The 27,120-nt window shown below is 33.8% G+C and overlaps 14 protein-coding genes, 1 non-coding gene and 9 pseudogenes across 24 annotated transcripts, besides 1 other annotated feature; 14 read left to right on the top strand and 10 right to left on the bottom strand.

Annotated features, from left to right (window-relative positions):
* Positions 1-276: 276 nt before the first annotated feature.
* TVAGG3_0668760 (uncharacterized protein) lies at positions 277-1,569 on the top strand (the record flags this gene model as incomplete). The annotated part of the gene is made up of 1 exon (XM_001303722.1): positions 293-1,510. One exon carries the CDS (start codon positions 293-295, stop codon positions 1,508-1,510), a length of 1,218 nt encoding a protein of 405 aa, XP_001303723.1.
* Positions 1,570-1,910: 341 nt separating this feature from the next.
* On the bottom strand, positions 1,911-2,768 carry TVAGG3_0668750 (3-beta-hydroxy-delta5-steroid dehydrogenase protein; the record flags this gene model as incomplete). The annotated part of the gene is made up of 1 exon (XM_001303721.1): positions 1,911-2,768. The coding sequence occupies one exon, from the start codon at positions 2,766-2,768 to the stop codon at positions 1,911-1,913; it is 858 nt and encodes a 285-aa protein (XP_001303722.1).
* A 182-nt stretch (positions 2,769-2,950) lies between these two features.
* TVAGG3_0668740 (flavodoxin-like fold) lies at positions 2,951-3,564 on the bottom strand (the record flags this gene model as incomplete). Its single annotated transcript, XM_001303720.1, has 1 exon — positions 2,962-3,549. The coding sequence occupies one exon, from the start codon at positions 3,547-3,549 to the stop codon at positions 2,962-2,964; it is 588 nt and encodes a 195-aa protein (XP_001303721.1).
* Positions 3,565-3,955: 391 nt separating this feature from the next.
* On the top strand, positions 3,956-4,599 carry TVAGG3_0668730 (flavodoxin-like fold; the record flags this gene model as incomplete). Its single annotated transcript, XM_001303719.1, has 1 exon — positions 3,979-4,566. The coding sequence occupies one exon, from the start codon at positions 3,979-3,981 to the stop codon at positions 4,564-4,566; it is 588 nt and encodes a 195-aa protein (XP_001303720.1).
* A 203-nt stretch (positions 4,600-4,802) lies between these two features.
* Positions 4,803-5,896, bottom strand: TVAGG3_0668720 (uncharacterized protein; the record flags this gene model as incomplete). The annotated part of the gene is made up of 1 exon (XM_001303718.1): positions 4,818-5,888. One exon carries the CDS (start codon positions 5,886-5,888, stop codon positions 4,818-4,820), a length of 1,071 nt encoding a protein of 356 aa, XP_001303719.1.
* Positions 5,897-6,246: 350 nt separating this feature from the next.
* TVAGG3_0668710 (uncharacterized protein) lies at positions 6,247-7,296 on the top strand (the record flags this gene model as incomplete). The annotated part of the gene is made up of 1 exon (XM_001303717.1): positions 6,250-7,248. One exon carries the CDS (start codon positions 6,250-6,252, stop codon positions 7,246-7,248), a length of 999 nt encoding a protein of 332 aa, XP_001303718.1.
* A 280-nt stretch (positions 7,297-7,576) lies between these two features.
* TVAGG3_0668700 lies at positions 7,577-7,658 on the top strand. The gene has a single exon. It is a non-coding gene; the product is annotated as a tRNA-Ser (tRNA).
* Positions 7,659-7,806: 148 nt separating this feature from the next.
* Positions 7,807-8,625, bottom strand: TVAGG3_0668690 (small Rab GTPase RabX14; the record flags this gene model as incomplete). The annotated part of the gene is made up of 1 exon (XM_001303716.2): positions 8,057-8,614. The coding sequence occupies one exon, from the start codon at positions 8,612-8,614 to the stop codon at positions 8,057-8,059; it is 558 nt and encodes a 185-aa protein (XP_001303717.1).
* Positions 8,626-8,996: 371 nt separating this feature from the next.
* Positions 8,997-9,659, bottom strand: TVAGG3_0668680 (flavodoxin-like fold; the record flags this gene model as incomplete). The annotated part of the gene is made up of 1 exon (XM_001303715.1): positions 8,997-9,584. The coding sequence occupies one exon, from the start codon at positions 9,582-9,584 to the stop codon at positions 8,997-8,999; it is 588 nt and encodes a 195-aa protein (XP_001303716.1).
* Positions 9,660-9,758: 99 nt separating this feature from the next.
* Positions 9,759-27,120: part of a mobile genetic element that runs on past the window's edge.
* Positions 10,014-10,847, top strand: TVAGG3_0668670 (phage tail repeat-like family; the record flags this gene model as incomplete). The annotated part of the gene is made up of 1 exon (XM_051242317.1): positions 10,014-10,847. One exon carries the CDS (start codon positions 10,014-10,016, stop codon positions 10,845-10,847), a length of 834 nt encoding a protein of 277 aa, XP_051088904.1.
* Positions 10,972-11,334, top strand: TVAGG3_0668660 (uncharacterized protein; the record flags this gene model as incomplete). The annotated part of the gene is made up of 1 exon (XM_001303714.1): positions 10,972-11,334. One exon carries the CDS (start codon positions 10,972-10,974, stop codon positions 11,332-11,334), a length of 363 nt encoding a protein of 120 aa, XP_001303715.1.
* On the bottom strand, positions 11,600-11,923 carry TVAGG3_0668650 (uncharacterized protein; the record flags this gene model as incomplete). Its single annotated transcript, XM_051242316.1, has 1 exon — positions 11,600-11,923. The coding sequence occupies one exon, from the start codon at positions 11,921-11,923 to the stop codon at positions 11,600-11,602; it is 324 nt and encodes a 107-aa protein (XP_051088903.1).
* Positions 12,859-13,681, top strand: TVAGG3_0668640 (annotated as a pseudogene). The gene has a single exon. A coding segment is annotated over exon 1 (823 nt).
* TVAGG3_0668630 lies at positions 13,871-14,827 on the bottom strand (annotated as a pseudogene). Its single transcript has one exon. A coding segment is annotated over exon 1 (957 nt).
* TVAGG3_0668620 (uncharacterized protein) lies at positions 14,845-15,072 on the top strand (the record flags this gene model as incomplete). The annotated part of the gene is made up of 1 exon (XM_051242315.1): positions 14,845-15,072. A coding segment is annotated over one exon (228 nt), but the record flags the coding sequence as incomplete, so codon positions are not given.
* TVAGG3_0668610 lies at positions 16,269-16,844 on the top strand (annotated as a pseudogene). The gene has a single exon. A coding segment is annotated over exon 1 (576 nt).
* Positions 16,870-17,728, top strand: TVAGG3_0668600 (annotated as a pseudogene). The gene has a single exon. A coding segment is annotated over exon 1 (859 nt).
* TVAGG3_0668590 (uncharacterized protein) lies at positions 18,230-18,526 on the top strand (the record flags this gene model as incomplete). Its single annotated transcript, XM_051242314.1, has 1 exon — positions 18,230-18,526. One exon carries the CDS (start codon positions 18,230-18,232, stop codon positions 18,524-18,526), a length of 297 nt encoding a protein of 98 aa, XP_051088901.1.
* On the top strand, positions 19,060-19,469 carry TVAGG3_0668580 (annotated as a pseudogene). The gene has a single exon. A coding segment is annotated over exon 1 (410 nt).
* On the top strand, positions 20,648-21,103 carry TVAGG3_0668570 (uncharacterized protein; the record flags this gene model as incomplete). Its single annotated transcript, XM_051242313.1, has 1 exon — positions 20,648-21,103. One exon carries the CDS (start codon positions 20,648-20,650, stop codon positions 21,101-21,103), a length of 456 nt encoding a protein of 151 aa, XP_051088900.1.
* On the bottom strand, positions 21,859-22,424 carry TVAGG3_0668560 (annotated as a pseudogene). Its single transcript has one exon. A coding segment is annotated over exon 1 (566 nt).
* TVAGG3_0668550 lies at positions 22,461-22,966 on the top strand (annotated as a pseudogene). Its single transcript has one exon. A coding segment is annotated over exon 1 (506 nt).
* TVAGG3_0668540 lies at positions 22,982-23,400 on the bottom strand (annotated as a pseudogene). The gene has a single exon. A coding segment is annotated over exon 1 (419 nt).
* Positions 23,436-24,021, bottom strand: TVAGG3_0668530 (annotated as a pseudogene). Its single transcript has one exon. A coding segment is annotated over exon 1 (586 nt).

Raw genomic sequence — 27,120 nt, 5'->3', positions numbered from 1 at the left:
TAGGGTTAAATTTGATAAATCTTAAGCAAATGGTCATTTTTCGGACCTAAGACTTAGAATAAAACAAAAGCTGGGAAAATATGAGTTTTCAAGCTATTCATTTTGCTTATTTAGTCAATCTTCGATTTCGATTTCAGCAGAGATAGCTTGTTTTGAGAAACGAAACGAATTGAAGTGCAAACAAATGAAAAATAGACCAATCAAAACCCAATTACGCGATGACGTAATTTGGCGAAAATCTTTTTTATATTTGTTCAAAAAGTGACAATATAATAAATCTTTCAAGAATCAAATGGAAGATGTCAAAGCAAATTTAATGAAGACATATACAGAGACATGGAGACAGATTAATAGTGTTAAGCTTCTTCTTGAGAAAAAACAAGCCGAATGTGATGAAATCCACAAGAAAATGAAACTCGCTCAAGAAACTTATGACTTAGCTATGAAAATCAATCTTGCTGATCTCGAATCAGAAATGCATGTTAAGGAAATGCTTGTTTTGAAAGCAGAAACACTTGCTGCACGTGAAAACTCTTTACAAAACAGTACTCCCGAAGCTCGTGAAATTAACAGCAAGATTGAACAAACATTTGATGAAGTCTATAAGATAGAAGCTGTTATCACTCAAAGCAAATCGGATATTTCTACTTATCAGCAAGATATCGAAACAATAGAAAAAGAACATGTTGAAAAGCGTGAACAGTCGTCGAAGAAAATTGCATCCATCTATAAGAATATACAAAACCTTCGTGAAGAAGTTTCGCAGTTCAGATCAAATAATCTTTCTAATTTAATTTCTGTTCAGAATGACGAGCTGAACAAAGAGATTGAAGTTCAAACATCCCAAACAATATCAATGCTATTTACAGAATTCTTTAATTCCGCAAATGCAGTTACAGAAGCCTTAAAGAATCCAGATTCAGCTTCCGATGTTATCAAAGCTGAAATAGAAAAATGCAAGATTCTCGAGAGCAAGATTCCGAAGCATCAAGCCGAAAAATCTTACGATGACATCATGGAAATGCAAGAAAAGACGAATATTCTTTTCCAACAGATCAACTCATTCGAAGACCAGATCAAGCTTTCCATCAATGATATGAAAAATGAAGAAGAACATCAAGATCAATTAGCAAATAACCTCAAAATCGAACAAAGAAACAGCAAAGAGCTCATGCAAAAGCTTGGTCTGCAAGAAACGAAAGTTACAAGGCTTGAACAGGAGATAAAACATCTGAAAGAAGAAGATGCCACAAGAAAAGACACTGCTTTGGCAAAATTAGAGCAATTGAGAATGGATATCCTCAATATTATTGCAGAAAACAGAAAGAAAATGGATAAAATCAATCAATTACGTTCTGGAAGCGCATCCAAACTTAAATTCAACAGCCCAATCGAAAACCTCTGCATGAGTATCCATGAACAAGCTCAGGAACTCAATAAGGAAGTAGAAAGACTTACAAATGAAGAGGAACAACTCAAATCTGAACTTAACAAATTGAACCTTGAGTAATTTCCTTGGAAAACCAAATATTTTTTGTAAATGTATTATATATGTTTAATTTAAACCGTTACTATTATTCAAAATTCTTTTCCTTTTTAAATTCTATTGTGAAATTTCAAAAAATTTTAAATTTATACCAACAAACATATCACAATGAAAAATATTGTTAATATAATAACATAGATTTTACTCAAATTTATGCAAATGAAAAGAATATCGAAACTTTTCTAGATTTACTTCATCAAACATGCACGAATGAAATTCTTTGCTGCAATTATAATATGGACTTTATCCATTTTATATGAATGAAAAGTTTATGCAAATATTTCATATGATTTTTATAAGATACATTGATCATTAGTAGTATAAGAAAGAAATAGTAGTTGGGTTTACTAAAAACACGATTCTTTTATTCAGAATTTGAAAAAGATTTATACATTTTGCTAAAACCATCAACGGTATTGGAGAAATGGATTCCATGCTTCTCAATCTTCTGAATATTCATGCTGATATTACGAGCTTGAGCTTTGAAGCGATTTGTATCGTTTTCAACTAAATTTTCAGGGACATCCATGATTTTGGCGATTTCTTTATATGTCTCATAACTATTCGAAGTATTTGATGCTCCGTAGTTGTAGACACCTCCAGGCAATTCAAAAGTTTTTTCAATATTTTCAACAACTTCTCCGACAAATGTAATTGCGCGATATTCATTAACAGTTGTTACAAATGGAACATTCTTCTCTTTAGCTTCAAGAAGCATTATTGGGAGGTTCTTGTGTTGAGGTATTTTTGAAGAAGGATGATCATACATCCATGTTAGTCTCAAAGATACTGAGGTTGGCAATATTTCTTGAAGCTTTCTTTCGGCTTCAAGTTTGTGTTTTCCATAAACATTTACTGGATGAACGTCAATATCTTCGGAAAGTGGTCCCTTTTCAGCGTTTCCATTGTAAATCTGATCAGAACTACAGAAAATAAGTTTTGAATTGATTTTTGAAGCTGCCTCGGCAAGATATTTTGTACCATTTAAGTTTATTGATTCTGACAACTCTGGATTTTGTTCACAAAGCCCAGTGTTGGAAATTGCTGCAGTGTGAATAATAATTTGCGGATTAATTTTTGTAACTTCGGATATTATTTTTTCACGATCGGTTAAATCGAGCTCACCATGCGTTGGGGCAACTACTGTGTAGTTTTTTGAAAGATGTGACACTAAGCGACGCCCTAAAAAACCACTTCCACCAGTGACAAGAATAGTTTTCATTGGGAACTTATAGAATTATGATAAATTACTATTTGATATATTAAAAAATTAGTGTTATAAAAACAAATTAGATAATAGAATCTGTTTGGAGATTAAATTGAGTTGATAACAAATTATGAATGGAGCATAATCAGATTGTAGGAAGAAACAATAAAATATATAATGAATGTTAAATAGATATATATGCTTTATTTTAAACGAAAACATTGTCTAAGTGTTGATGAAGATGTTCGATGTACATGTTGAAGTCCGGCATCTTCATGACATCGTGGAATGTGACAGGTTTCAGTTTCTGGAATCCACAGAATTTGAAAGCTTTGTACACGTTGAACCAGACACCTTCTGCGTGGCGTCCTTCGAAGAACTGAGAAGGATCGTCGAATGATTCTTCTGGTGCATTCCATGTAGAAGATATCATGATGTATCTTCCTTGGCAAAGACCGCCGCTGCCATACTTCTTGCTTGGATCTTTTCTTGTGCGACCGTCATTCCTGTACATGACACCATGTGCGAAAACTTCGTCGATGTATTTCTTAGCACCCCATGGAAGACCCATCCACCAACCTGGTGTCTGAAGGATGACAACGTCAGACCACATGATCTTGGAGACTTCTTCTTCGATGTTGTAGCCTTCGGCCATGTTAGTGACTTTGACTTCGTGACCTTTAGACTCAAGATACTTTTTCGCTTCTTCTGTGAGAGATGTGTTCAACTTTCCTCCTGAGTGTAAGAAGTTGAAACCTGCGTTCAGGATGAGAACCTTTGCTGACTTAAGACTCATGTCTAGATGAAAAATGATTTGTTTTCTTTATCTCTCAATTTGTTTTTAACAATTCTCAAAATTTTTATCTCCCACAAATCGCTTTGAGGGAACTGAACAATTGTAAACTATTTAATTTTGTCAACACATGAAAATCTAATGGAAACAGAATTATTAGTTCATAAATATTATTTTTACAACAAAATTTTATGATCGTTCTGAAAAGATTGACCAGCCAATCGTTGAAAATGAGGTAATTTCAAAAATTTTTATTGTATAATTGTATATTATAGTGTACATATGCTGTGTTTATCAATATTTCGTGATTTGAATCATTGAATAGTTTACAATTGTTCAGTTCCCTCAAAGCGATTTGTGAGAGATAAAAATTTTGAGAATTGTTAAAAACAAATTGAGAGATAAAGAAAACAAATCATTTTTCATCTAGACATGAGTCTTAAGTCAGCAAAGGTTCTCATCCTGAACGCAGGTTTCAACTTCTTACACTCAGGAGGAAAGTTGAACACATCTCTCACAGAAGAAGCGAAAAAGTATCTTGAGTCTAAAGGTCACGAAGTCAAAGTCACTAACATGGCCGAAGGCTACAACATCGAAGAAGAAGTCTCCAAGATCATGTGGTCTGACGTTGTCATCCTTCAGACACCAGGTTGGTGGATGGGTCTTCCATGGGGTGCTAAGAAATACATCGACGAAGTTTTCGCACATGGTGTCATGTACAGGAATGACGGTCGCACAAGAAAAGATCCAAGCAAGAAGTATGGCAGCGGCGGTCTTTGCCAAGGAAGATACATCATGATATCTTCTACATGGAATGCACCAGAAGAATCATTCGACGATCCTTCTCAGTTCTTCGAAGGACGCCACGCAGAAGGTGTCTGGTTCAACGTGTACAAAGCTTTCAAATTCTGTGGATTCCAGAAACTGAAACCTGTCACATTCCACGATGTCATGAAGATGCCGGACTTCAACATGTACATCGAACATCTTCATCAACACTTAGACAATGTTTTCGTTTAAAATAAAGCATATATATCTATTTAACAATTATTCTCTTTTTATTCATTTAGCATATCCACACCCAAACAATTTCTATCCATTTTCACATATTAAAGATCTTCAATATTATCTTATTCAGCTTGAATTCAATTTTGAATCAACAAATAACAGTGAAATGATTTTTGTTATTAACATACTTCATATTAAGATGCAAAAATACAGATGGAAAAACAGTTTTTAGATAATTTTCTTTATAATTTACATTGAACAATTTATTCAGGACATAAAGGACCTTCGTTAACAGAAGGTGTTGGCAATTCTGCATCTCCTGATGATAAAACAAACTTAAATATGAATAAACCCGCAATGGCTAACGCAGCAACTAAAATAATTAAAATTACTGGATTAGAAAACATAGATTTGGAAGAAGCAGGTGTTTCTGGCTTTTGTGTTTTCACCAGCTCTTCTTTAGGCTTTTCTTCTTGTGGCTGAACTTCAATAACTTCTTCTTTCTTCTTTTCTTCAATTTTGCCTTCGCTGGCTGGAACTACGACTGGTTCTGAGTCAATCGATGGTTCATTCTTAACAGATTCTGGTTTATTATCGTAATCCAAGACAAAAATGTCGGATGATTCGTCATCAAGGTCGAGATTGCGAGTTTTGAATGGTACAGCTCCACCTGGAGCTACAGCGCGTGAAATAAACTGTTCACGATAGTTTGCTTCGAATGTATTACTTTCAATTGTGTCATTTGTTTCATTTTCTGATGAGAAGTCCTTAACAGCATCGGAGAAACAGTAAGCATGATCACGGTTCTCAAATCCAAACGATGTTGAAGCTGGACATTGGAATGAATCAATTACATTGAGTAAATCTATAGGAACTAAATCTTCAACAGGTACTGTGTAAAAATCTAATCCTTTGATGAATGATTTAGAAGCTAATAATGCTCTTTGCCTTACGTAGTAGTCATTTTTGTTATTTACTCTCTCAACCATGTTCTTCTTGAGTAATTTTTCTTGGGCTTGAAGCCAAATCTGCCGCAGTCTTTCTCTCTTCCAGAATTTGAGTACATAACGAAGTTTGATATTACGAAATTCAGGATTTGCTGCTTTATCACCATTGAATTGATAAATGTATTGAAGTTGCTGATGCTGATTGTATTCCATTGATAATTCGCACCAGCGAAGACGATTGACTTCATATTGTAAATTTTGTGCGTCTTCCTTTGAGAGATTCTTAGTACCATTCAATTGATGAATTGTATTTTCAAGATCTCTACTTACTCCCTTAAGTGCACTTAAACTTAATGAACACACGTGGACTTTAGGACGTGTTTCCATTTACGTTTGAAATTTTCTCGCCGTTAGATTCAGTTTTGTTTGTAAACTCGATCTGCATTTAACAAAAGATTTTAATTATCCAGTTAATGAATTATTAGGATCATAAGTAATTTTACTTATTTACCCAATATTTGCGGAAAATTGATTTTCATATCCAATATTTTTAATAATTAATGATGAAAAATCTTTTATTTACTTGTGTTAATTCAAACAAAACCAATGTTTTTGGAATTATGCATAAATTGAACCTTTTCAAATTCAAAAACTTGTTGAAATCGCATGAAACAAAAACAAATAAAAATGATTTAAGTTATATAGTTATGCTATTATGAAACAATCAATTTTAAGTATACGTTTACAAATGAGGAAATCCAAAAGCAAGTTACAGAAAAGATCGGTCGCTGATGTTGGTATCGAAAATTCAGAAGAAGCAGCATTTAGGAAGAACATTTTTAAGAAAGCAGGAAACAGAAAAAAGATAAATAATGAAATCCTAAAAGAAACAAAACAAAAAACACGATTTGCAAATGCAAAATTACCAAACTCCTCAAAATTATTAAATTACGATCCAGAAAAGAAGTCATTATACGCTATTGAAAGAGATCTTCCGACAACAGGATTACTTGACAAATTTAATATATGTGCCTCATCTGGACAGGGGTACGGACTTGGATTCAATCAATTTGGACAATTTATGTTCGGCCAACAAGGAATGAATTTTTCATTTAACGGTCTAAATACTGATTACGGAAATATTCCAGCCGGAGAGAGCTTAAATAGCTTTGGAGCAGCAGGCTTTGGAGTTGGCCTCGGAACAGGCGAAGGATTAGGATTTGGTACAGGATTAAATACAGACTTTGGAAATACACAAGGGGGAATAGAAATAGGAAATATACAATACGTAGGAAATACTGTTGATACATCTGGAGGAAACCAAGGTTTAGGAAGTGGAATTGGAACTGGAGAAGGCTTTGGATTTGGATCTGGATTAAATACAGAAATTGGAGCTATGCAGGGTGGAATGGGATTTGCAGAATTCCAAAATTTCAATCCTGGTGGAGTATTTGATAATTTGGTTATTGGAAGTGGACTGAATTCAAGTTCATTTAATACTAGCCTGAATTCAGGAAACTTTAACGATCTAAATGCTTCATTTGGTGGAACTAGTGGAAATATGAGTCCTATTGGCCATTCTCCCTCAGCAGAATTCAATTCATCCTTCGATAATGGTGTAAGTAGTCCTATTGGCAGCCCCATTGGAGATATCGGCAATGGATTTGACTTTCCATCTCCTCAATCACAGAATGATGGATTTTCATCAGGTAGGTTAAAGCGATTTGATAATTTTTTACGTCATTAATGGATTCTACTTATTGCAACATTGAATGAAATTATTTATAAATTTACTCAAAAATTGTTTTGCAGAACTATTGCAATGTTCATATATTTGTATAATTTTGTAAGTATTACTTTCTTTTAGTTAATTTAAATAAAATGTTATGAATTATTCAAAAATATTTTAATACAATTCAGTTTTATCATTCTTGAATGCTATAATAAAACAACAAATAGCTATAAATACTAAAAATCTTATGGACATCAATATGTTATATGAAGGAATATGCAGAAGTTTGATATGATGTTAAATAATAACTTAATAGATCATAGATTATATATAATAAATGTAAGGCACGATGGCCGAGTGGTTAAGGCGTGGGATTAGAGTCCCCATGGGCTTGTCCCGCATCAGTTCAAATCTGGTTCGTGTCGTTTTTTGCTTTTTTGATGTTATTTGTTCCTTTTTGAAGATTTTGACCGAAATAGAGAGAAGTTATTGGTTCATTCTTTTATGCAGAAGTGACATAATTGCTTGCTGACGATTCCTTTTGGAATATAAGCCTTGATACAAATAAAAATATTTAGTTTCATTTAAAATAAATGATTTACTATCAATATATTCCATTTTTAAGACTTTTCAACAATTATTAACCAATAATTCAATGCTATTTTCAACGAGATTGATAAATTCCATTGAATTTTTCAAATCATTGAGTAAAGCTTTTGAATTCAGATATTCTAACATCTGTGTAAGTTAGAAAATAGTAATCAAGGAAACGATAGTAGATTTAATTAACACAAAAAAATATACTTTTTCAAATTGATATTATCTAACAGCAACCACGCTTTTCTCTCCTAACACTTGGAGCAAAGCCTTCAGGCGTAATCGTTCCATCAGCGTTCGCAAACATTACAAAAAGTCCGTCAACAGCTTCTCCTGTTTTAGCAGAAGTCTCGAGGAAAGCTGCAGCCTCAATATATTGCATGTATTGCTTTCCTTCTTGGTAAGAAACAGTTCTTTTCGCATCAAGATCAACTTTATTTCCAACAACAAAAATCGGAGTGCCTGGAGGCGCGTTCATTTGAGCAAACTCGTGCCAAAATTTCAGATTTAAGAAACTATCTCTGTTAGTAATATCGTAAATTATAGCAATAGCTGACGCGTTTCTGAAAAAGGAAGGTATAACTGAGTGATATCTTTCGGATCCTGCTGTATCCCATATTTCAACGCTAACTTGCTCATCGTGTACCGTAATTATTTTTGAAAAAAATGCGCCTGCAATAGTTGATGTAAGATTTTCTTGGAATGGTTGGTTAGAAAAGCATCTGAGAAGGGCGCTTTTTCCGACTGAAGCTTCGCCGCATAAAACGCCACGAATCCTTTTCATTTAGTCGCCAGAAAAGTTGTCACTTTTATGGATCCCTTGCAAAATTTCTCAAGATTGAATGATAAATAACTGAAAAATCACACCCATTTGATATAAAATGAAGCAAATAATTTAATTGTACCATTTCTGCTTTATTGGGACAAAGGTTTGATGAGATTCTAGATTTGTTCTTGAATTTCAGCTTACTGAGTCGTCATTATTGAATTTATTTGAGCAGTTAAGATATAATCTGAATAAATATAGATAAAGTGCATAAAATTTGATTGAAGTTTTTGAGAGGACAATCTTTAGAATAGAACGATATCGAATAATGGTATGACTATGGCAAACATATTTGATAAATATGATTAAAAAGAAAAATTTATAAAATCTAATATTTATTTTAAACGAAAACATTGTCTAAGTGTTGATGAAGGTGTTCGATGTACATGTTGAAGTCCGGCATCTTCATGACGTCGTGGAATGTGACAGGTTTCAGCTTCTCGAATCCACAGAACTCGAAAGCTTTGTACACGTTGAACCAGACACCTTCTGCGTGGCGTCCTTCGAAGAACTGAGAAGGATCGTCGAATGATTCTTCTGGTGCATTCCATGTAGAAGATATCATGATGTATCTTCCTTGGCAAAGACCGCCGCTGCCATACTTCTTGCTTGGATCTTTTCTTGTGCGACCGTCATTCCTGTACATGACACCATGTGCGAAAACTTCGTCGATGTATTTCTTAGCACCCCATGGAAGACCCATCCACCAACCTGGTGTCTGAAGGATGACAACGTCAGACCACATGATCTTGGAGACTTCTTCTTCGATGTTGTAGCCTTCGGCCATGTTAGTGACTTTGACTTCGTGACCTTTAGACTCAAGATACTTTTTCGCTTCTTCTGTGAGAGATGTGTTCAACTTTCCTCCTGAGTGTAAGAAGTTGAAACTTGCGTTCAGGATGAGAACCTTTGCTGACTTAAGACTCATGTCTAGATGAAAAATGATTTGTTTTCTTTATCTCTCAATTTGTTTTTAACAATTCTCAAAATTTTTATCTCTCACAAATCGCTTTGAGGGAACTGAACAATTGTAAACTATTCAATGATTCAAATCACGAAATATTGATAAACACAGCATATGTACACTATAATATACAATTATAAAAAAAAAAAAAAAAAAAAAAGGTAGTGGGGCTTCCAGGCACTTCGTGCCTTCTAGCCCTGATGTTGATGTTTAGTATAAATGAAGTTTTTATTCGGAGGACTCTTCTTCTTCCTCCATTGCTTCTGGGAAGAAGCCTTCTTCTGGGTCGAAAACATTATATAATGTGTCGCTTTTCACAAATTATATATGTTTTCATGTTTTGTCACTTTTCTGTCACTTTTCAGGGAAAAACATTTTTATTATTATATATAAATGAATTTTACAAAACCACCGTTACCGTTCTTTGGAAATAAGAGTAAATGTAAAGATATTATATTGAGAGAACTTAAGAAACTACCGAATGGTCTAACATTTGTAGATTTGTTCGGTGGAAGTTTCTATATATCCCATTTGTGCCATATAATATTCCCAGACTCAAAGATTATATGCAATGACTTCGACAACTATATGGACCGTCTCAAACATATACCAGACACAAACAATATATTGAAAGAGTTAAAAGAAAAGATACCTATAGGTAAGATGGAACGTATACCATTAGATAACAAAAATATTGTGAGAGAGGTTTTGAAAAAAGCAGAATATATAGACTGGAATAGTATATCTGCTAGACTATTATATAGTGGTGCTATAAGAGTTCATGACATTGAAACACTTATGTCAAAAGTTTTATATCTTAACTATACAAATGTTTTCAAAGAGGACATAGATAAATATATTGAGGGTATAGAGTTTGTGAGATGTCATTGGACAGATTTGTATGAAAAATATAAAGACAAGGAAAATGTTTTCTTTATAGTGGACCCGCCGTTCTATAACACATGGGATTTTCAATACCAAGTAGACTGGACTTTGAGAGACTCTTTAGAAACTTTAGACGTTTTACATAACCATCCATGCTTTTACTTTACATCCGATAAAAGTGGTTTGGAAACCGTTATGAGATGGTTAGAGGACATACATGACTATGAGTTTATATATGACAAGATAGAATATGAGAGAGGTCCTATAAACTGGAGAAAGTGTCATAACAAAGAAATTTTATTAGTAAGTAAATGTGGTTTGAAATGGGACTACTTGTTTTAGGTTTTTTCCATTGTGTCATTTATTTATTTGACGTGGCAGAAAAGTACAGAGAATATGAAGATGAACCAATGCCTGCAAATGTTCAGTATATGTACTCGTAAGAGATATTTTTATCTAATATTAAATGGACGCACAGAACTTAGCGAATGCACAGCAACCTGGACAACCAAACCCAGAGAATATTCCAAATGAAGTTAGAATACAAACTGCAATGGCAAACTATGGTCAAGTGCCAACAGATGTACAAATGCAAACTGCCATGTCAAATGACGCTGCGTTAGGTTTGCCACCATGGTATGCAAATATGAGATGGAAAGAGTTTTATACAAACCCTGAAGTGGGATATAAACAACTTTATGCAGATGACGCGAACACAGGAGTTGACCCAGAATATGTTTTCTACCAGAGGAGAAACAGAATGTATGAGCTCCAGTTAAAGAATGCTATGGAACTCAACAGGAAACGTAAGAGACTAGGCGGACATTAGATTTTTACATATAGTAAAATGGGTTTCTTCAGTAAGATAGGAAACTTCTTTCGAAATGTTGGAAGAGGTATATGGAATGGAATAAAAACCGTAGGAAGAGGAATTTGGAACGGAGTCAAAAATATTGGTAAAAGAGTAGGTCAGTTTGTTGGTATTATACCTAAAGACCCTGAACCAGAAGAACAAGCTCCTGTTATACAACAGCCTGAACCTGCACCACAGTCTAGTTGGCAACCAAATCCAACACCTCAACCGTATTAAAAAATTATATTTTTACCGTTCGATAGTAGTTGTATATGAAACTAAGTTCTAAGTAAAACGCATGGTATAATGGAATTATTCTTTTTCTTCCATCTGTAGTAAACCATACTTGAAAGTCTGAAATACTTCCACTTGGTGGTTCGTATAACTTTGTAGGTTTTTCGTAAAAGTCATTTGCCAAGCATAAGAAAGAGTTTTGGGCGCCAGAAAATGAAGCATGAACAATAATAGCAGCTGGGTCGAAAACATCTTTAAATAAATATGGTTCATCTCTTGCATATCGACTGTAAATATTTGCTAAAGGAAGTTCGACTTTCTGATTTAACATTCTTTGCAAATAATACCATGACATTGCAGTGAATTCTGTATATATTTGTTGTCTTTCTTTGGATTGTCTTCGTAGATTTGAAATGACACTTGTGAATTTTGTTTGTCATATACAATTCTCACATAAAGTGTGCTCTCGGTATTTGCATATTCATCAGCATATTTTGCATAACATGAATTTATTTTATCTTCTATATTTTTTAACGCAGTCTGTAGAGAAGATGAAAGGTCAACTTGTATTAGCTCAATTTCTTCCCACATTTTTCGTTTCCCTTCAGATATATAATCTATATGAAACCTTACAATAAATGGAAAACTTTTATCTTCTACAGACACAAACTTCATTCTACGAAAGCCAATAGCTTTTGTGACAGATGGGTCTCTTAGCCATCTTAATGGGTAGTCAAAACAATAGCCTTCATGCTTTACGGTCTTTGTCTCAAACTTTTGACCGACATTAGTAAAAAGTTCATCTAATGGTTTAGTTGTAGCAACTCTTGAATTTTCTTTTTCTATTGAAAGCATATTTTATCTAGAATAAAAATGTCGAAAGATATTGCTTCCATGAGAGAAATACAACACAACCGACAACTCATTATGCAAGCTCTAAATAAGAACACAACAAACTTTTCAAACTATTCTAAGATATCTGAGTCATTGAAAGAAGGAAACTTAAAACTGACATTAAACCCAATGACAGATGAGTTTCTATTTCAAGACAAGAAGAACAATACTGTCTGTATAAATCCAACAAAAGGAACTTTAAACGAGAAACCTATAAATGAACTTCTTTTGAAAGCAGATGTTGACAACAAAGCTGACAAAGAATATGTAGACGATGCAATAGCAAAAGAAGAAGAAAGAGCTAACAATGCTTATGCAACAAAAGAACATACTCATCCTGAACTAGCAGACAAAACATATGTTGACAATAAAATGTCAAGTGAAGTGACAAGAGCTGAAAACGAATATTCTAAAAAGACTCATACACATTCTATATCTGAAATAACAGACTTAAACGTTAGCCTTGAAAATAAGGTAGATAAGGGACTTATGGCTAGTGCGTTAGAGAAGAAAGCAGATAAGGAATATGTTAACGAAAAAGATAAAGAAATTATAGAAAGGGTTGACTGGTACCATGAATGGACATCGAAGACTTTTAAAGTTAAAGCCGATACAGGATGGGTTTCAGGATGTTTAGACCTTAAAGCAGATAAAACTTATGTTAACGATGAGTTAGAGAAGAAAGCAGACAAGAACCATACACATACAAGTTTTACAACTGTTGCTATAGAAAGTATTGAAGGAACGGTTGACGTAACTGGTGGGGATGTATTATATTGTAAACCTCCTAACTTTCCACACGGTTTAACATCGGATAACGACATAACGACGATGAGAAACATTAGATGTAAAGATGTTATGTCATGAAGGATGAATATAATACTAAATTCACTGCTCAAGATTTATATGACAAGAAAGCAGACAAAACAGAGCTTCAAACATTAAAGACAGAAATGCTTCAAACATTATATCCTATAGGCTCTATTTATACGTCAATGAACTCTACCAGACCAGAAGTAGTACTTGGTTTTGGAACTTGGACTCAAATAGTCGACAGGTTTTTGTATTGTGCAAACTCTTCAAAGGAAACAGGTGGAAGTAAAACGATTTCAGGTGAAAATTTACCTGCACATAGTCACTACATAGATTTAAGTACATCTCAAGCAGGTTGGCATAAGCATAAATTTTGGGATTGGTCAGCAATGAAAAAAGGTAAAGGATATGATGTTAAAGACGACGTTCAGTTTGCTATAAATTGTTTCTGGGGTGACACTCAGGGAGATGGAAACCATACACATCGCGTTTCAGGATATACGCAAACAACGGGACAAAGTAAAGACTACATGCCACCTTACATGACAGTTTACGCATGGTATAGAAATGCTTAGTCGTCATTTTCAACTTCTTTAGCATATTCGTCAGGAGTTGTCTTATATTTGTTAGGAACTGTCTTTGAAAGTATACCACCTTGAACTTTGACAAGTTTGAAACGAGGTCTGACAATAGTAGTTTTATCTTCTGCTTGCAGTGTGTACATTTTGCCATGTTTGCCTAAAACTTCATAATATTCTCTTGTATACTTTCTTCTATTTTACGAACACGAATGTGAGTACCTGTCGGGTTCCCATTGTTGTCATAGTCAATAGTATTTTCATATGGGTCGCGTTTAGGTATTTCTATTTTTACTTTGTCACCTTTCTTAAGTTTGAAGCCGGCATTCTTTCTTGTTTTCTCTTTTGACTAAATTATTAAATATATAGTCTTTCTCTAAGTCAGGGTTGTTTTTCATTTCTTCAGGGGAGTGGTTTCCCAAACCTTTTTGTTTACGGTTATTGTAAATATTTAAAACTTGTCTCATCTTTGCCATGGAGAAGTGTCTATATTTGTCGTCATATGACATTTCATTTGCTTCACCACCTTGTGGTTGGTTTAAGTCTCTTAACATTTTTATACAACCGTCAATGACACCAAGAGCAGAATGGTTTTGGTCGACAATGAAATATTGGTTTACATTTTTTGAACGCAGATAGTTTTTAATATCATCTGATTTGAAAGAACTTTCACAGTCAGATGTCAGTTTTGTTGGATGGTATTTGTCAACGAATATTGTCAAAGCTGCTAAGATATCTAAAATATTTTTGGACTGTAATGGTATGGCTTCACAGTATCTTGTGTTTTGACCAACAAATATTAACCAGTATGGAGGTCCATCTGTTCTAACTCTCGGAATGTTTTCCAAGATATCCATAAACCAAGCATTTGGTGTTGAACTAAAGATTTTTATCATGAGTGCTTTCTTTGTCGCTTTAGAAACATAGGGGTCCTTGTTTGGATTCGTCATTTTTTAACCCATAAGAAATGGGTTTATTTGGCGCATTAGCAGGAGTTGCATCCAGATTTTTGCCCGCAGTGGGAACAATAGCCAGAGGTGTATTTGGAGTTGGAAGGAAGATTTTGAGTACATTAGGTATACTTAAAGAGAAAGCACAACCTATTATACAAACTGTACAGAAAGGTTGGGATGTAGCACGAGATGCAACAAATCTTATTCCAAATCCTGAAACAAGAGGAAAAGTTCAAGGATGGATGGACAATGTAGGAAGACAAGCAGGAAACTATTATAACAAAGCAAATGACTACTATAACCAAGCAGGACACTATATGGACCAAGGTGAAAGATTCTTTAACAGAGGATATAACCATGCACAACAATGGGTAAACAATAACCAACCTCAACCGCCTCAAACGTGGGAATGTAAAGTTTTTTACTGAGATGAAATGAACAATACAGCATTGAGACAAATGGGTTCAAGATGGATTTGTCGGCTTCCAGCAGTTACACAACGTGTTTGTCAAGTTCTTCCTATACCTCAGGAAGTTTTAGACCGACTTAAAAAACAACAACACCAGTTGAAAACAAACCAAACTAAAATTTTTTACTGAGATGAAATGACCGAAGAAGTTGAAACGGTAGATTTGACACCACAAACAAAAAGTTCAGAACCATTGTCAAAACCTGTCAAAGAACTTACAGATGAAGAGAAAAAATTCAATAATAGAAAGTGCCAGGTCTGGAAATACAAACCCTAACTACAAATCACTTTTCATAAAAATGGAAGGCAAGTATCTCAAAAAGAAACAGACTCTCACAAATAAAATATTGAAGTCTGAAGGAGCTTTCGAGACAACAGATGGAAAAGTTTACTTCACTGACCAACAGTTCATTATAGAACATCTCATTGACTTAGAGTCGAAATATTCTAAACTTTACAACAAACACAAAAAGTTGAAAGGAACAAAAACAAATGGCATATGATATTTATGAAGATGTTGACGACACAACTGTTCCTGCAGGTGAGGTAAAGTCAGAGGAACCGAAAAGTGACAAAAAACCGATAGAAGAAAGAAAAACCAAAAACTGAAGATAAACCAAAACCAAAGTTTAGTTTGGAAACTAAACCAAGTCAACCTTCATTAGCTGGTATGGGTTGGCGTCAAAGACTTATGGCAGCAGGCGGTTTATGTAAAGTAAAGAAAAAAATATTTTTTTATTTTTATAAAAATGCCCCCATATAGAATGGATAGAAAGTCTGCTAGAAAAAGCAGATTGCAAAGATATGGTTGGAGAGTTTCGAAGAGTTTAAATATAAGAAAGGAAGACCCATAAAAGTCTATGACAAATTGTCTGGTCTTCCTACGAAATGGATTTGGAAACAGCACGTGCCAATTATCCAAACAGACTAGAGGTTAGAAGAAGAACGTCTTTATGGACATGCCTTTCGATGTTAGTGAACCTCAAGTTGAAAGGAAACTTGTTTGTTAGATGAGAAATATGAAATTCACTGTTGTGAGTCATTTGAAGTCAGAAACAAAAACAAAAAGAGTTTTAAGCGAATGGGAGCGAAATGACGGATATGCTATATGAAGATGGGTGGAAAACACTATCTTAAAACATGTTGTCATTGCAACTCATTTTATACTGAATCCTAACAATTTACCTTTTGTAGACCATATAAACCATATAAGAAACGACAATAGACTTGAAAACTTACGTTGGGTCACTCGTTCTAAAAACAATAAGAACAAAGGCAAAATTTGGAGATATTGTATTCGAATTGGTCGACGAACTAGAAGATGAAACAATTGAAATTACAGACTATGGCAAGCATACGTTTGAGTTTTACTACTATAGCGAAGAACAAGACTCTTTCTACTTTTATACCGGCGTAAACTATAGGAAATTACAAGTATATTTTACTAAGGCGGGCTATGCTTATGTAAACACTAGAGATACAGATGGAAAATACGTTCAAATACTTCTTAACAAATTCAAGAAGCTATATGGCATACTATTTTAAAACAATATATTTTTACATATATTAAATGCTTCAGGTTGAAAACAAAGAACAAAAGTAGTAGATACAAAACCGTTAGACTATATCTTTACAAATGCTGGTAGGACAATATCAGATGAAGAAATTTCATTCCGAGCATACAGGTTTGACTATCCAATTCGTTGGCTTCAAAGTCCTTCAGATGCAAAGGCAAAGGATTTAGAAGAGTTTGTTTTTCAAAAAGAACTAACGCATTTATGTTCGCAGTATATTTTCATGGGCAGTATAAAGGTTCTGATGGTCTAATAGACAAATTTGACGAAATGAGAATCTTTACAGTTCGTTCAGACGAAAGTCTTGAGAAAACTCTAAATGACTTTCAAACTCAAATGAACAAATATTATTGGGAATTTCAAGAAAAATACGACTCTTTACTAAATGGAACATACTATCTGAAACTAGAATATGACAAGATGAACTCCACCGTTTCATTTCAAAAGATTGAAATTAACCCTCCAAGAGATACACAGTTTTTATTTTGGGAGGTAGACAAACGTTCTTGGGCACAATTTCTTCGGTTACTAAACCAGAACGAACCATTACCACCAGATGGTCCATTTAAATTTATACTTCCACCAGCAGATTTGACAGTTTATAAAAACGTGTTTGACCCTCAAAATGTTATGTGTCATGCAAGTTTCAGTTCAAGCAACAATAGTTTTCTATGTATTGGTAAGGACTTTTATGACTTTGCTTCTAAATTCTACGAACCACCTAGTAACAGTTTCTCTGACTTTCAAGTTTGGTTCACAACAAATGGTGTGCAACATATTATTCCATTGTACTATGACTTTTATCTCGAATTGTCTTTCATATATAACTACGGAAAAGTGCTGAAAAAGTATTGAAAAATATATTTTAGGGTAGAAGGTTAGATCTAACCTCTTTTCTAACCTCTTGAATTTTCATGAATTTTCCCGAAATAAAAAATAAAGTTAGTTTTATTTCATTTATTTTTTTATTTTGTATGTAAGAACAGATATGTCAGTCGAAGCAAAAACGTTCACGAACAAATCTAATGGCGAAACATTCACAAAAGGCACTTATAACGGTATTGAAGTCTTACGTAGAGACAAGGATGGTTATATAAATGCAACAAAGATGGCAAGAGAAGCAGGAAAGTTAAACCATTTAAACAGATTTCTCAATAGTGCTAAAATGCAGGAAATTCTTGAGTTTTGGTTGAAAGAATACGGTCGAGCAAAAGTGGCTCAACCTCAAAACAAGCATTTTATGAGCTTACTAAGGGCGTTATGAATGAATTCAAAGGTATTTACATACATGCTGACCTCGTTCATTTTGTTGCTGAATGGTGCTCTGTAAAGTATGCATTTTATGTCAAAGATATTATGGACTCCATAGACAAGAAAGTTCATGAGAAGTTAGATGAAGAAGAACTCGAAGATACAGTAGAGAATGCTAAACCTTTGTTCGAACAAGAAGTTGGAAAAATGTGCGGAAAACAATTAGAACATGAACGTGAGAAATGTTATGGTTATAGAGATTCTCCATACGAACTAGACCAATGGGAACAAGAAGATTTAAAGAGAGAATTTAGAGAATATGAACTCGCTAAGATAGCATTTGAAGCTGCAGAAAAGAAGTTAAAAGTTTGGGGTCGTTTTGTACAAAAATATTGTGAGTAAATGAACCATTTATTTTTATTGAATTCAGTAAAAATATATTTTAGGGTAGAAGGTTAGATCTAACCTGTCTTCTACCCTCTTTTCTACCCTCTTGAATTTTCATGACTTCTTCGTAAATGTTTTGTCAAGACTTCTTCATAAATGTTTTGTCAAGACTTCTTCATCGTAATGAGTGTGTAAAGGACCCAAAATATAATTTAGGGTAGAAGGTTAGATCTAACCTGTCTTCTACCCTCTTTTCTACCCTCTTGAATTTTCATGAATTTTCCCGAAATAAAAAATAAAGTTAGTTTTATTTTTTTATTTTTTTTTATTTTGTATGTAAGAACAGAAATGACAAACACTGAGTTTGAAACAGTTAAAAAGATAGACAATAACACTAAATTGGTTAGAATTGGTGATTTAAACGTAGATACTCAAAGAAATACAACAAATATTCTTTGTCAGACATTATATCTCCATCTGGAAAGAAAACATCCCATTGGGTTGGAATTGCTTCTACTCAGAAAATTTTGACAAGAAATCCTGAGCTTATGATATCGGTAAGATTCTGTGGAACTACAGCATATCTCATCGACAAAAGTCTTATACCAATAGTTTTGTTATGGATTGACCCAGTTGTTGGATATAACTTCATAACATATGGTTCATTCGATACGGAACGTTGCAGTGAAGGCTTACTTTACATCGTTCAGAAACCGAAGGACTTCAATACAAAGAGATATAAGATAGGAAGAACATATAATATAACTCAAAGATATGACAGTATAGTCAATAGAGTCAAGGTGTGTTTGTTAACGATATGAGAGCTGCTGAAACAGAACTACTTGAAAAGTTTGAGAAAATGTATGGTGCTCCCACGAAAGGTAAAGAAACGTTTGAAGTAGATGAGATAGATAAAGCTATAAAATTATTTGACGAAGTTGCTGAAAAATACATGTAAAGCGTTTATTTTTGGTCTTTTGTGAAAGTCAGAAAAAATAAAGTTAGTTTTATTTTTATTTATTTTTTTATTTTGTATGTAAAGACAGATATGTCAACAACAGAGAACACAACAACTGCTATCGTTCATGAAGCCATAAATGAAGAATATGAGTACATACAGTTTAACAAACAACTCCGTCTCATTCGTTCGGTCAAAGACGATATGTACCAAATGCAAAGTATTTTGACTGCATGTTTTGCTCCAGATACCAAACACGCAGACGATTGGTTCAAAAACCAAAGCACACAAGAACTTTTGAGTGAAGCACAGCGAGACCGACTTTTTTCTGAAAACAGTGAAGAACAGCCGAGACCGACTTCCTTCGGGTCGCCTAAAACTCATGAAAACAGTGAAATTTCTCTAGACCGACTTTTATCGGCCTTGCATAAAACACATGAAAATCGTAAAAATTTGCCAATAAATTTAAGAGGTTGGTATGTACATAGACTTCTTGTAAATGCTGTTGCAATGTGGGCTTCTCCTCGTTATGCATGGCATGTTTACATGATGTTAGATGAACTATAATTTTTAGGGCATGTGTCAAACCGTTGAGTTTTCACAAAATTTAAAAAATAACGTTTACCATGTAAAACGTTTATAAAATAACTGGGTAGAAAAGAGGGTAGAAAGGAGGTTAGATCTAACCTTCTACCCTAAATTATATTTTTATTGAATTCAGCACAAAAATCATGAATTTCCTTAAGATAGAAAAAATAAAGTTAGTTTTATTTTTATTTATTTTTTTATTTTGTATGTAAGGACAGATATGTCAACAACAGAGAACACAACAACAGTTATAGTCCATGAAGCTATAAATGAAGAATACGAGTACATACAGTTTAACAAACAACTCCGTCTCATTCGTTCGTCAAAGACGATATGTACAAATGCAAAGTATTTTGAATGCTCTTCGTTCTACAAAGCAAGCATATCATTGGTTTGAAAAACCAACAGACAAAAGAACTTTTAGAAGAATTTCCTCATATGTTTGCTTCCCTCGAAAAACGAGGAATGAGATTCCGTATGAAAATCGTAAGAATTTGCCAATAAATTTAAGAGGATATTATGTTCATAGACTTTTAGTAAATGCCGTAGCAATGTGGGCTTCACCTCGTTATGCTTGTTATATTTTCATGATGTTAGATGAAATTCATAGACAAGAACGTGAAGAGATGGAAAAGAAACTTCATGCAAAAGATGAAGTCATTGAAGCAAAAGACAAAAACATTCAGAAAAGAATACCACGTTCGGTACCAAAAGGAAAGGAAAAGAACTATAAGTATATGATTTATACTGAAGAGATGGAAAATGAAGAAGACAGAGATATGGTTATGTTGCATTTAGTCAGAAGAAACAACAAAAGCTTTTACGACCTTGCTAAGATTTACAAATCTGACAGAAATTGGTTCTATCGCGAAAACTTACCGATTTCAATGACCCCAAATGAAGATGTGAAACAAATAGTTCAAGATACTTTACCTCAAACACACTATGATATGAAAGGTTGTACAATACTTACCTTCAAAGAAGACTTACCGCTACTGAAGGAAAAAATAACAGAGTATTTTGACAACTTCAAACAAGTAGGGTAGATGAACCATTTATTTTTCAAGCTTGACTTCAGATGGCTCAGGTAGCTCTATAAAGTAAATTGGCTTGTCAAATCCTTCTGGCATTCCGAGTCCTTCCATCCGACAGAAAAATATTTTCCCTTCCGACAGAAAAAGTTTTTCCTTCCAACAAGAAAAATTTTTCCCGACGACAAGAAAAAATTTTCCAGTTGTCCGTCCGTAAACCATTCAAATTTTCGAAAATTGAGAACTTTTTGGTCGAACTTCAGGAAAAATTTTTCCTTCCGACAGGAAAAGTTTTTCCCGACAACTGGAAAAGTTTTTCCTTCCAACTGGAAAAGTTCTTCCTTCCGACAGGACACAAACGAATGTCTCACGTCCCTCTTCCTGAATGCCTTCCAAAGCCAGAAGAACCGACAGCCCCAGCACCACAACAGACTTACTAAGACTAAACACTTACATTTTTTCAAGCTTGACTTTTTACAATTTGAACTTTGTTCGCGTAGATATGAATTCTGAAAGAAGTATGAGGGTCTTGTATGACTTTGTACTTCTCCATAGTTCATGTCTGTCAAAACTTACCTGCCATGGACTCTTTCATAAGTTCCATGAAATCGTCTTCGGACAATCCGGGGAAAAGTATAATGTCAGTAAGTATTCTTTTAACATCCTTACTTAAACTCTTTGCTGTCTGTACACAAATGACAACTGAGATGTTAAAGTGTCTGAGCTTCTTAAGAATTCGACACATATCTTGTTCTCTATTCTTTAACAAAGGATGAGAGGCGAAATCATCTAAGATAAGAAGACACCTATGAGGGTAAGTCTTCCAATCGTAAGATTGCAATTTCTTCGAAATGTATTCTATCTCTTTCTGTTGTTTTCTGAAGTGTTTCTTCTCTAATATTCTCTGCATTTCCTCATTTGGTCTTTAAACTTAGAATTTATATACTCATTTATAGCATTATACTTCAAAACTCTTCTTTGGTACTTCTTTATCCAATCTAACAACTCAGTATCCTTTATACATACTAACTTAGACTTCTTTATAATATCTTTGAACGAATTGACGGTTTGGTCAAATTGACCAGAAGTACTACAAATAACAACTAACTCATAGAATGGGTTCTTCTCATCTAGTTCTTGTTGTTGTGCAGCCATTTTAAGATAAGTGAAAGTCTTACCCGACCCAGGTGGTGCAATTAGACCTGTTATACCATTCTGAGCAAATAAGAACTTGTCATGTATAGGTTTTATCTGAGCATTTTCTAACTTCCTCTGTGTTCTTGTTTAAAACATTCTCAAATTTTTTGTCAATGTCAGCAAACTTTTTTTCTAACATATTTTTAGAAAAATTAAAATTTTTATCTTTTAGAAAATGTCTAGCGATTTCGCTATCTATATTCGAGACAAGCTTTTTGACAGCAAAACATCTGTCGACCATAAAATCTTACATAGTGTAAACAAGAAAGGTGAATTTGTTCTAAAGTTCTGTTTCTGGAATATGACAAGAACCATAAAACATTAAGCAGAGCAGTCTTAAAATTTGTCAATGACAGACTTGTTGACAGAGATGACGCCTCTTGGAGAGATGAAGTCCAACAAAACTTCTTAGAATGCAAAGAAGACACATGCGCTGTTCTTGAAGATGAAATAGAAAACAGAATAGATGAGCTATTAAAGGACAAAGAACTTTTACATAAATATGGTTGCGCCAAATTTGACATAACTCCACCAGAGAAGAAGAAGAAGAGAGAAAAGAAAGAAAAGAAAGTAGAAGAGAAGAAAGAAAAGAAAGTAGAAGAAGAGAAGAAAGAAAAGAAAGTAGAAGAAGAGAAGAAAGAACCTGAACCAGTTCCAGAGAAAAAGAAATTTGACATGTAAAATAAAATTTTATTTTTAGAACATTTCTGGGTCAATGTCAATGTTCTCTTCCTCTTTAGGAGTAAACACTGGCTTAGACTCTAAAATCTTTTTACCCAATTTACCTTGAACTTCAACTATCTTAGACTCATAATATTCATAGTCGTCTGCTTTCTTTGGTTCATAAGGTATAACAAGTTTGTATGCTTTGCCTTCTTTAAGGTTTGAGAACCTTCTGTCAAAATTTTCTTTGACTGCTAACAAACCTTCTATGTCTAAGTCTTCAAATTTCGCACCATTTTAGTCACAATAGCAAACTTAACTGGTTCGATGTTCCAAACTTTGCTGAATGAAGACTTTTCAAAATGGTAGAAGTAAACATTCAAATATGTGAATGGGTCTAGTTCTTCTTTAAGTCCTGACATGTACTTGTTTACTGAGATGAATTTTGCCATCTTTTCTATCGGATAAAAAAATATTTTTTTTAAATTTACTCATAAAAATTTTTCTTTGTATATACACCATTCTGTACGTCTAAAAGACTTTTGACATTTGCCAAGAATGTTCGTTTTAGACGCTGTCATATAACCATATTCTTGACAATATTGTTTATACGAATCGTACAATGACCTTTCATCTAAACACTCAAAGTCAGTTTCATCTATGAACAGTTCATATACACTCTTGTTTGCTTCTAACAATGTTTGTCTCTCTTCGGTATGTGGAATTTGTCTTGGATTGAACTTTGAAATATCTAATGTCATAAAATATGAGAACAAGTGGTTGTAAAAGTCAGATGTCAAAGTTTCTGCTAAGTCGTCAAAATATTCTGTATCTTGCATATGAGAATCTGACGTTCTGACAACTACATATCTTCTGTCAGAACTTTCTAACTTCATCGGAACAGCATTGTTTGAAACCATAATGAAGTTTGCAACATTTTCACAAACTCTTTGGTCTTTATATTTTCTTTCAACAACTCCAACTTTGTCTGTTATAAGACTCTTCAAAGCATCTGAGTTTAAAACTTTTGTTGTATCTATACTTTGAAGTTCATTGCAAACTATAAGTTTCATATTCTCTATTGAGGAGTTAAATTTACCACAGATGTTTTCTAAGTTTGTCATATTCGGGTTCGAATAGCCCTCTAACAGTTTGCATAAGATATCTGTAAAGAATGTGTTCTTACCAGTTTCCTTGTTTTCCAATTATAATGAGAGCAGTTTCATTTTTAGCACTTGGATGTTGTAAGATGTTTGCAAAAACAACATAAGATATACTCATAAACCTTTTCGTTTCCATTGCATATAATTTCTTTGACATGGTCTAACCAAGCTTCTATAATATTTTCTTTCCATTCTACTTGTTCGTATTTATATCCAGTGAAGATAGAATAGAAGTTTTGGAGAAGGTGTATAGAACTTTATACCTCGAACTGAAAAATCTTCTAACTTTGACAATAAGATATCCCAAGCATCTAACATCTTCATGCCAACTTGTACGACTTTTATTTCTTAAGTTTCTGTCTACATTCTTGTTCTGAAACTATTGTTGCTCTTGGTTTGTTAAAGACTACATCCCATTCTTTCATTACATAACATTCTGGGGCAGAGTCAACATAAATGACTAAACGTTTCAAATTCTCGACTGCTTTGTTATAGTCTCGAAATGGACACATATTTCTGAATGCTTGAAGTCATAAAAATCTGAAAATCTATTCTGTACATTTTATAAAAATAAAAAAATATTTTTTTTATTCTTGACTTTGTTGTTGCATTTGTTGCATTTGTTGTTCTTGAGCTATTTTTGTTGAAGTTGTTCTTGTAATACAATACTTTCACCAGTTGCATCTTCCAATTCGAAACTTTCTGCCGTCATTGACAAATACATAGGACATAAAAGTTTTACAGGAACAAAGTTTGCGTCAACTAATGTCAACGTTATACTTGCCAAAGTGTTTGAGTTCACTAAGGTTGAAAATTCTGCATTCGAATGAACAATAGGCAAACCAGCAGAGAAAGTATTGTTTATACGCATAAGTATCTTTTGGTCATAATAGTTTCTGTCAACATTCGAATAACACTTTGAACCTAAGTTTGAAACAATATATAAGATTGGTGTGCTTAATGTCAATGGAATAGACATTCCTTGTATGACACCTTTCCTGTTATAGGAAACTGTTGGTAGTAAAAACCAGATATAAGTTTTGTATTATAGCTCATATTGTTATAGTAAACTCAGTCGGACATCCAAACATAATGAAACCTGCTCTAGTTGCAGCACATGTTACACCCGTCCTTAAAGTATTAAATAAGTCAACAAAACCTGTTGGTGGTATATCTGAGTAAGTATCTTCAAAAGGAGTATTTTTTACCATTCACAACAATAAAGTCTTCTGGTGTCAAAAGAGCAAAACAGGCTTTAGTCGTCATTGTGTTTAAAGTTAGTTTACAATATCGTCCTTGAGGACTTTGTAAGTTTGTTGTTATAGAATTATATGACTCAGGGTTTTTAGTCGTAATAGTATAAACCATTATATCTTCTGCCATTTATATATATTTAAAGTTTTTCTGAAAGTGGAGAAGAACTTCATCTAAACTTTCACATGGCGTTTCTTGAAGTTCTCTGTCTAAGAAGTTCAAATATTTTGTAAAGACATAGAACTTTCCTTTGTCTACACGAACAAACAAAACAGGGTCTTTCATATCGTTCAAAAGTGTGTAAAGTCCTTTACATGAAATAAAGTCTATATTATTTTTCTTCAAAACATCTTTCAAGAAGTTTTTGACATTTTTACTTAGCAAATAAATTTTAATGAAATGTTGTGGTCGTCAAATATTTTTTATGACGTCTGGGAAACTATACTTTAAGTTCAACGTTTCACCTCCTTTCATAACGTATATCTTGTCAATGACATTATATGAAACACCACAGCAACTAATGTCGGGTTCTATTTCTTTGATGTTTATATCGTCTGCCTCTGTCAAAAGTTTCAATAGTTCTTTCAAAACTTCATGAGGTGCAATGACATATGAGTTCACTTTTACAGGGTTGTGTTCGACCAAGTTTAACATTATACTTAAAGCTTGACAAATCTTCTCCTGAGTTTGAAGTTTGTCTTTAAGTTGTTGGTAGTCATTTCGAATATCTGCAACAGAACTTAAGTCTCTGCTAACTTCAGGATATGTTGGTTGTTCTTTTACAGGAACAATTGTATACCATCTTCGTCCTCGTATGGTTTCCCCACTTCAACATCTCTGTCTTTTGACATTGACAACAACACTTTGACTGTTTGTTTGAGTTGGTGAATTTAACTTCACATCTGCCACCGCCATTAAACCTTTTGAAACACTCACGCTTCTATTTTTCGGAAATGACATTTTACTTAGAATAAAAAGATGGACGTATTCGAGTATCTCTTCGAATTGAAGCAGAACAAAGTTTACACACACAAACAATACAAATACATTGACAGAATAGTTCTTTATACAAACAATGGTAAATGTTATAGAATAGCAATATTTGCTGAACCAAAATTTTTCATAAAGCAAAGAAAGTTGGTATAACCGAGATGGTGAAAGTTCTTGAAGCATACAAAAATATAACAACAAAACTTACAGATATTCTAAAGGTAAGTTTATCTTACAATATTATGTCAAAACTGGCGTACTGTCAATATTTGACGGAGAGAAGTCAGTTCAAGAACAACTTACTGACCTGCTGCCAAAATCTGCTCGATGGAAGCTGTCGTTATGCCAATCTGAGGAGCCCCAGCAGGTTTCATCGAACGAATCTTCAAAAGAGCATCTTCCGTGAAAAGTGCTATTGGTTTTGTAAACTTCTTTGCTCTCAGTTCATCTGGACCGTCTCTGTCACCAGTATATTGTATTTGTACAGTACAACAGTTGAAATACCACCCATAAAGTCTTCTGAGTCAGCAAATGGAATGCCAAGCCAAAAGTTTGAACGGTCTCCATTTGTATATTGAGTTTTTTGACCTCCTGTATGAGTCCATACTTTCACATATGGCATAATAGAACTTTGCATTTCAGGGTTAATGGTTGTTGTGAAGTTGTTGTTAAAGTTCATAGCATCTAATGTCAAGTTGTATGACCTATCCTCAACTGTAGAAATTCTTCTCTTGAAATATTTTCCATCTATGTTTATATGATATT

The sequence above is a fragment of the Trichomonas vaginalis genome, chromosome III, assembly GCF_026262505.1.
Source record: "Trichomonas vaginalis G3 chromosome III, whole genome shotgun sequence".
Classification (NCBI taxonomy): domain Eukaryota; phylum Parabasalia; order Trichomonadida; family Trichomonadidae; genus Trichomonas; species Trichomonas vaginalis.
This window is presented reverse-complemented; position numbering and strand designations above follow the sequence as displayed.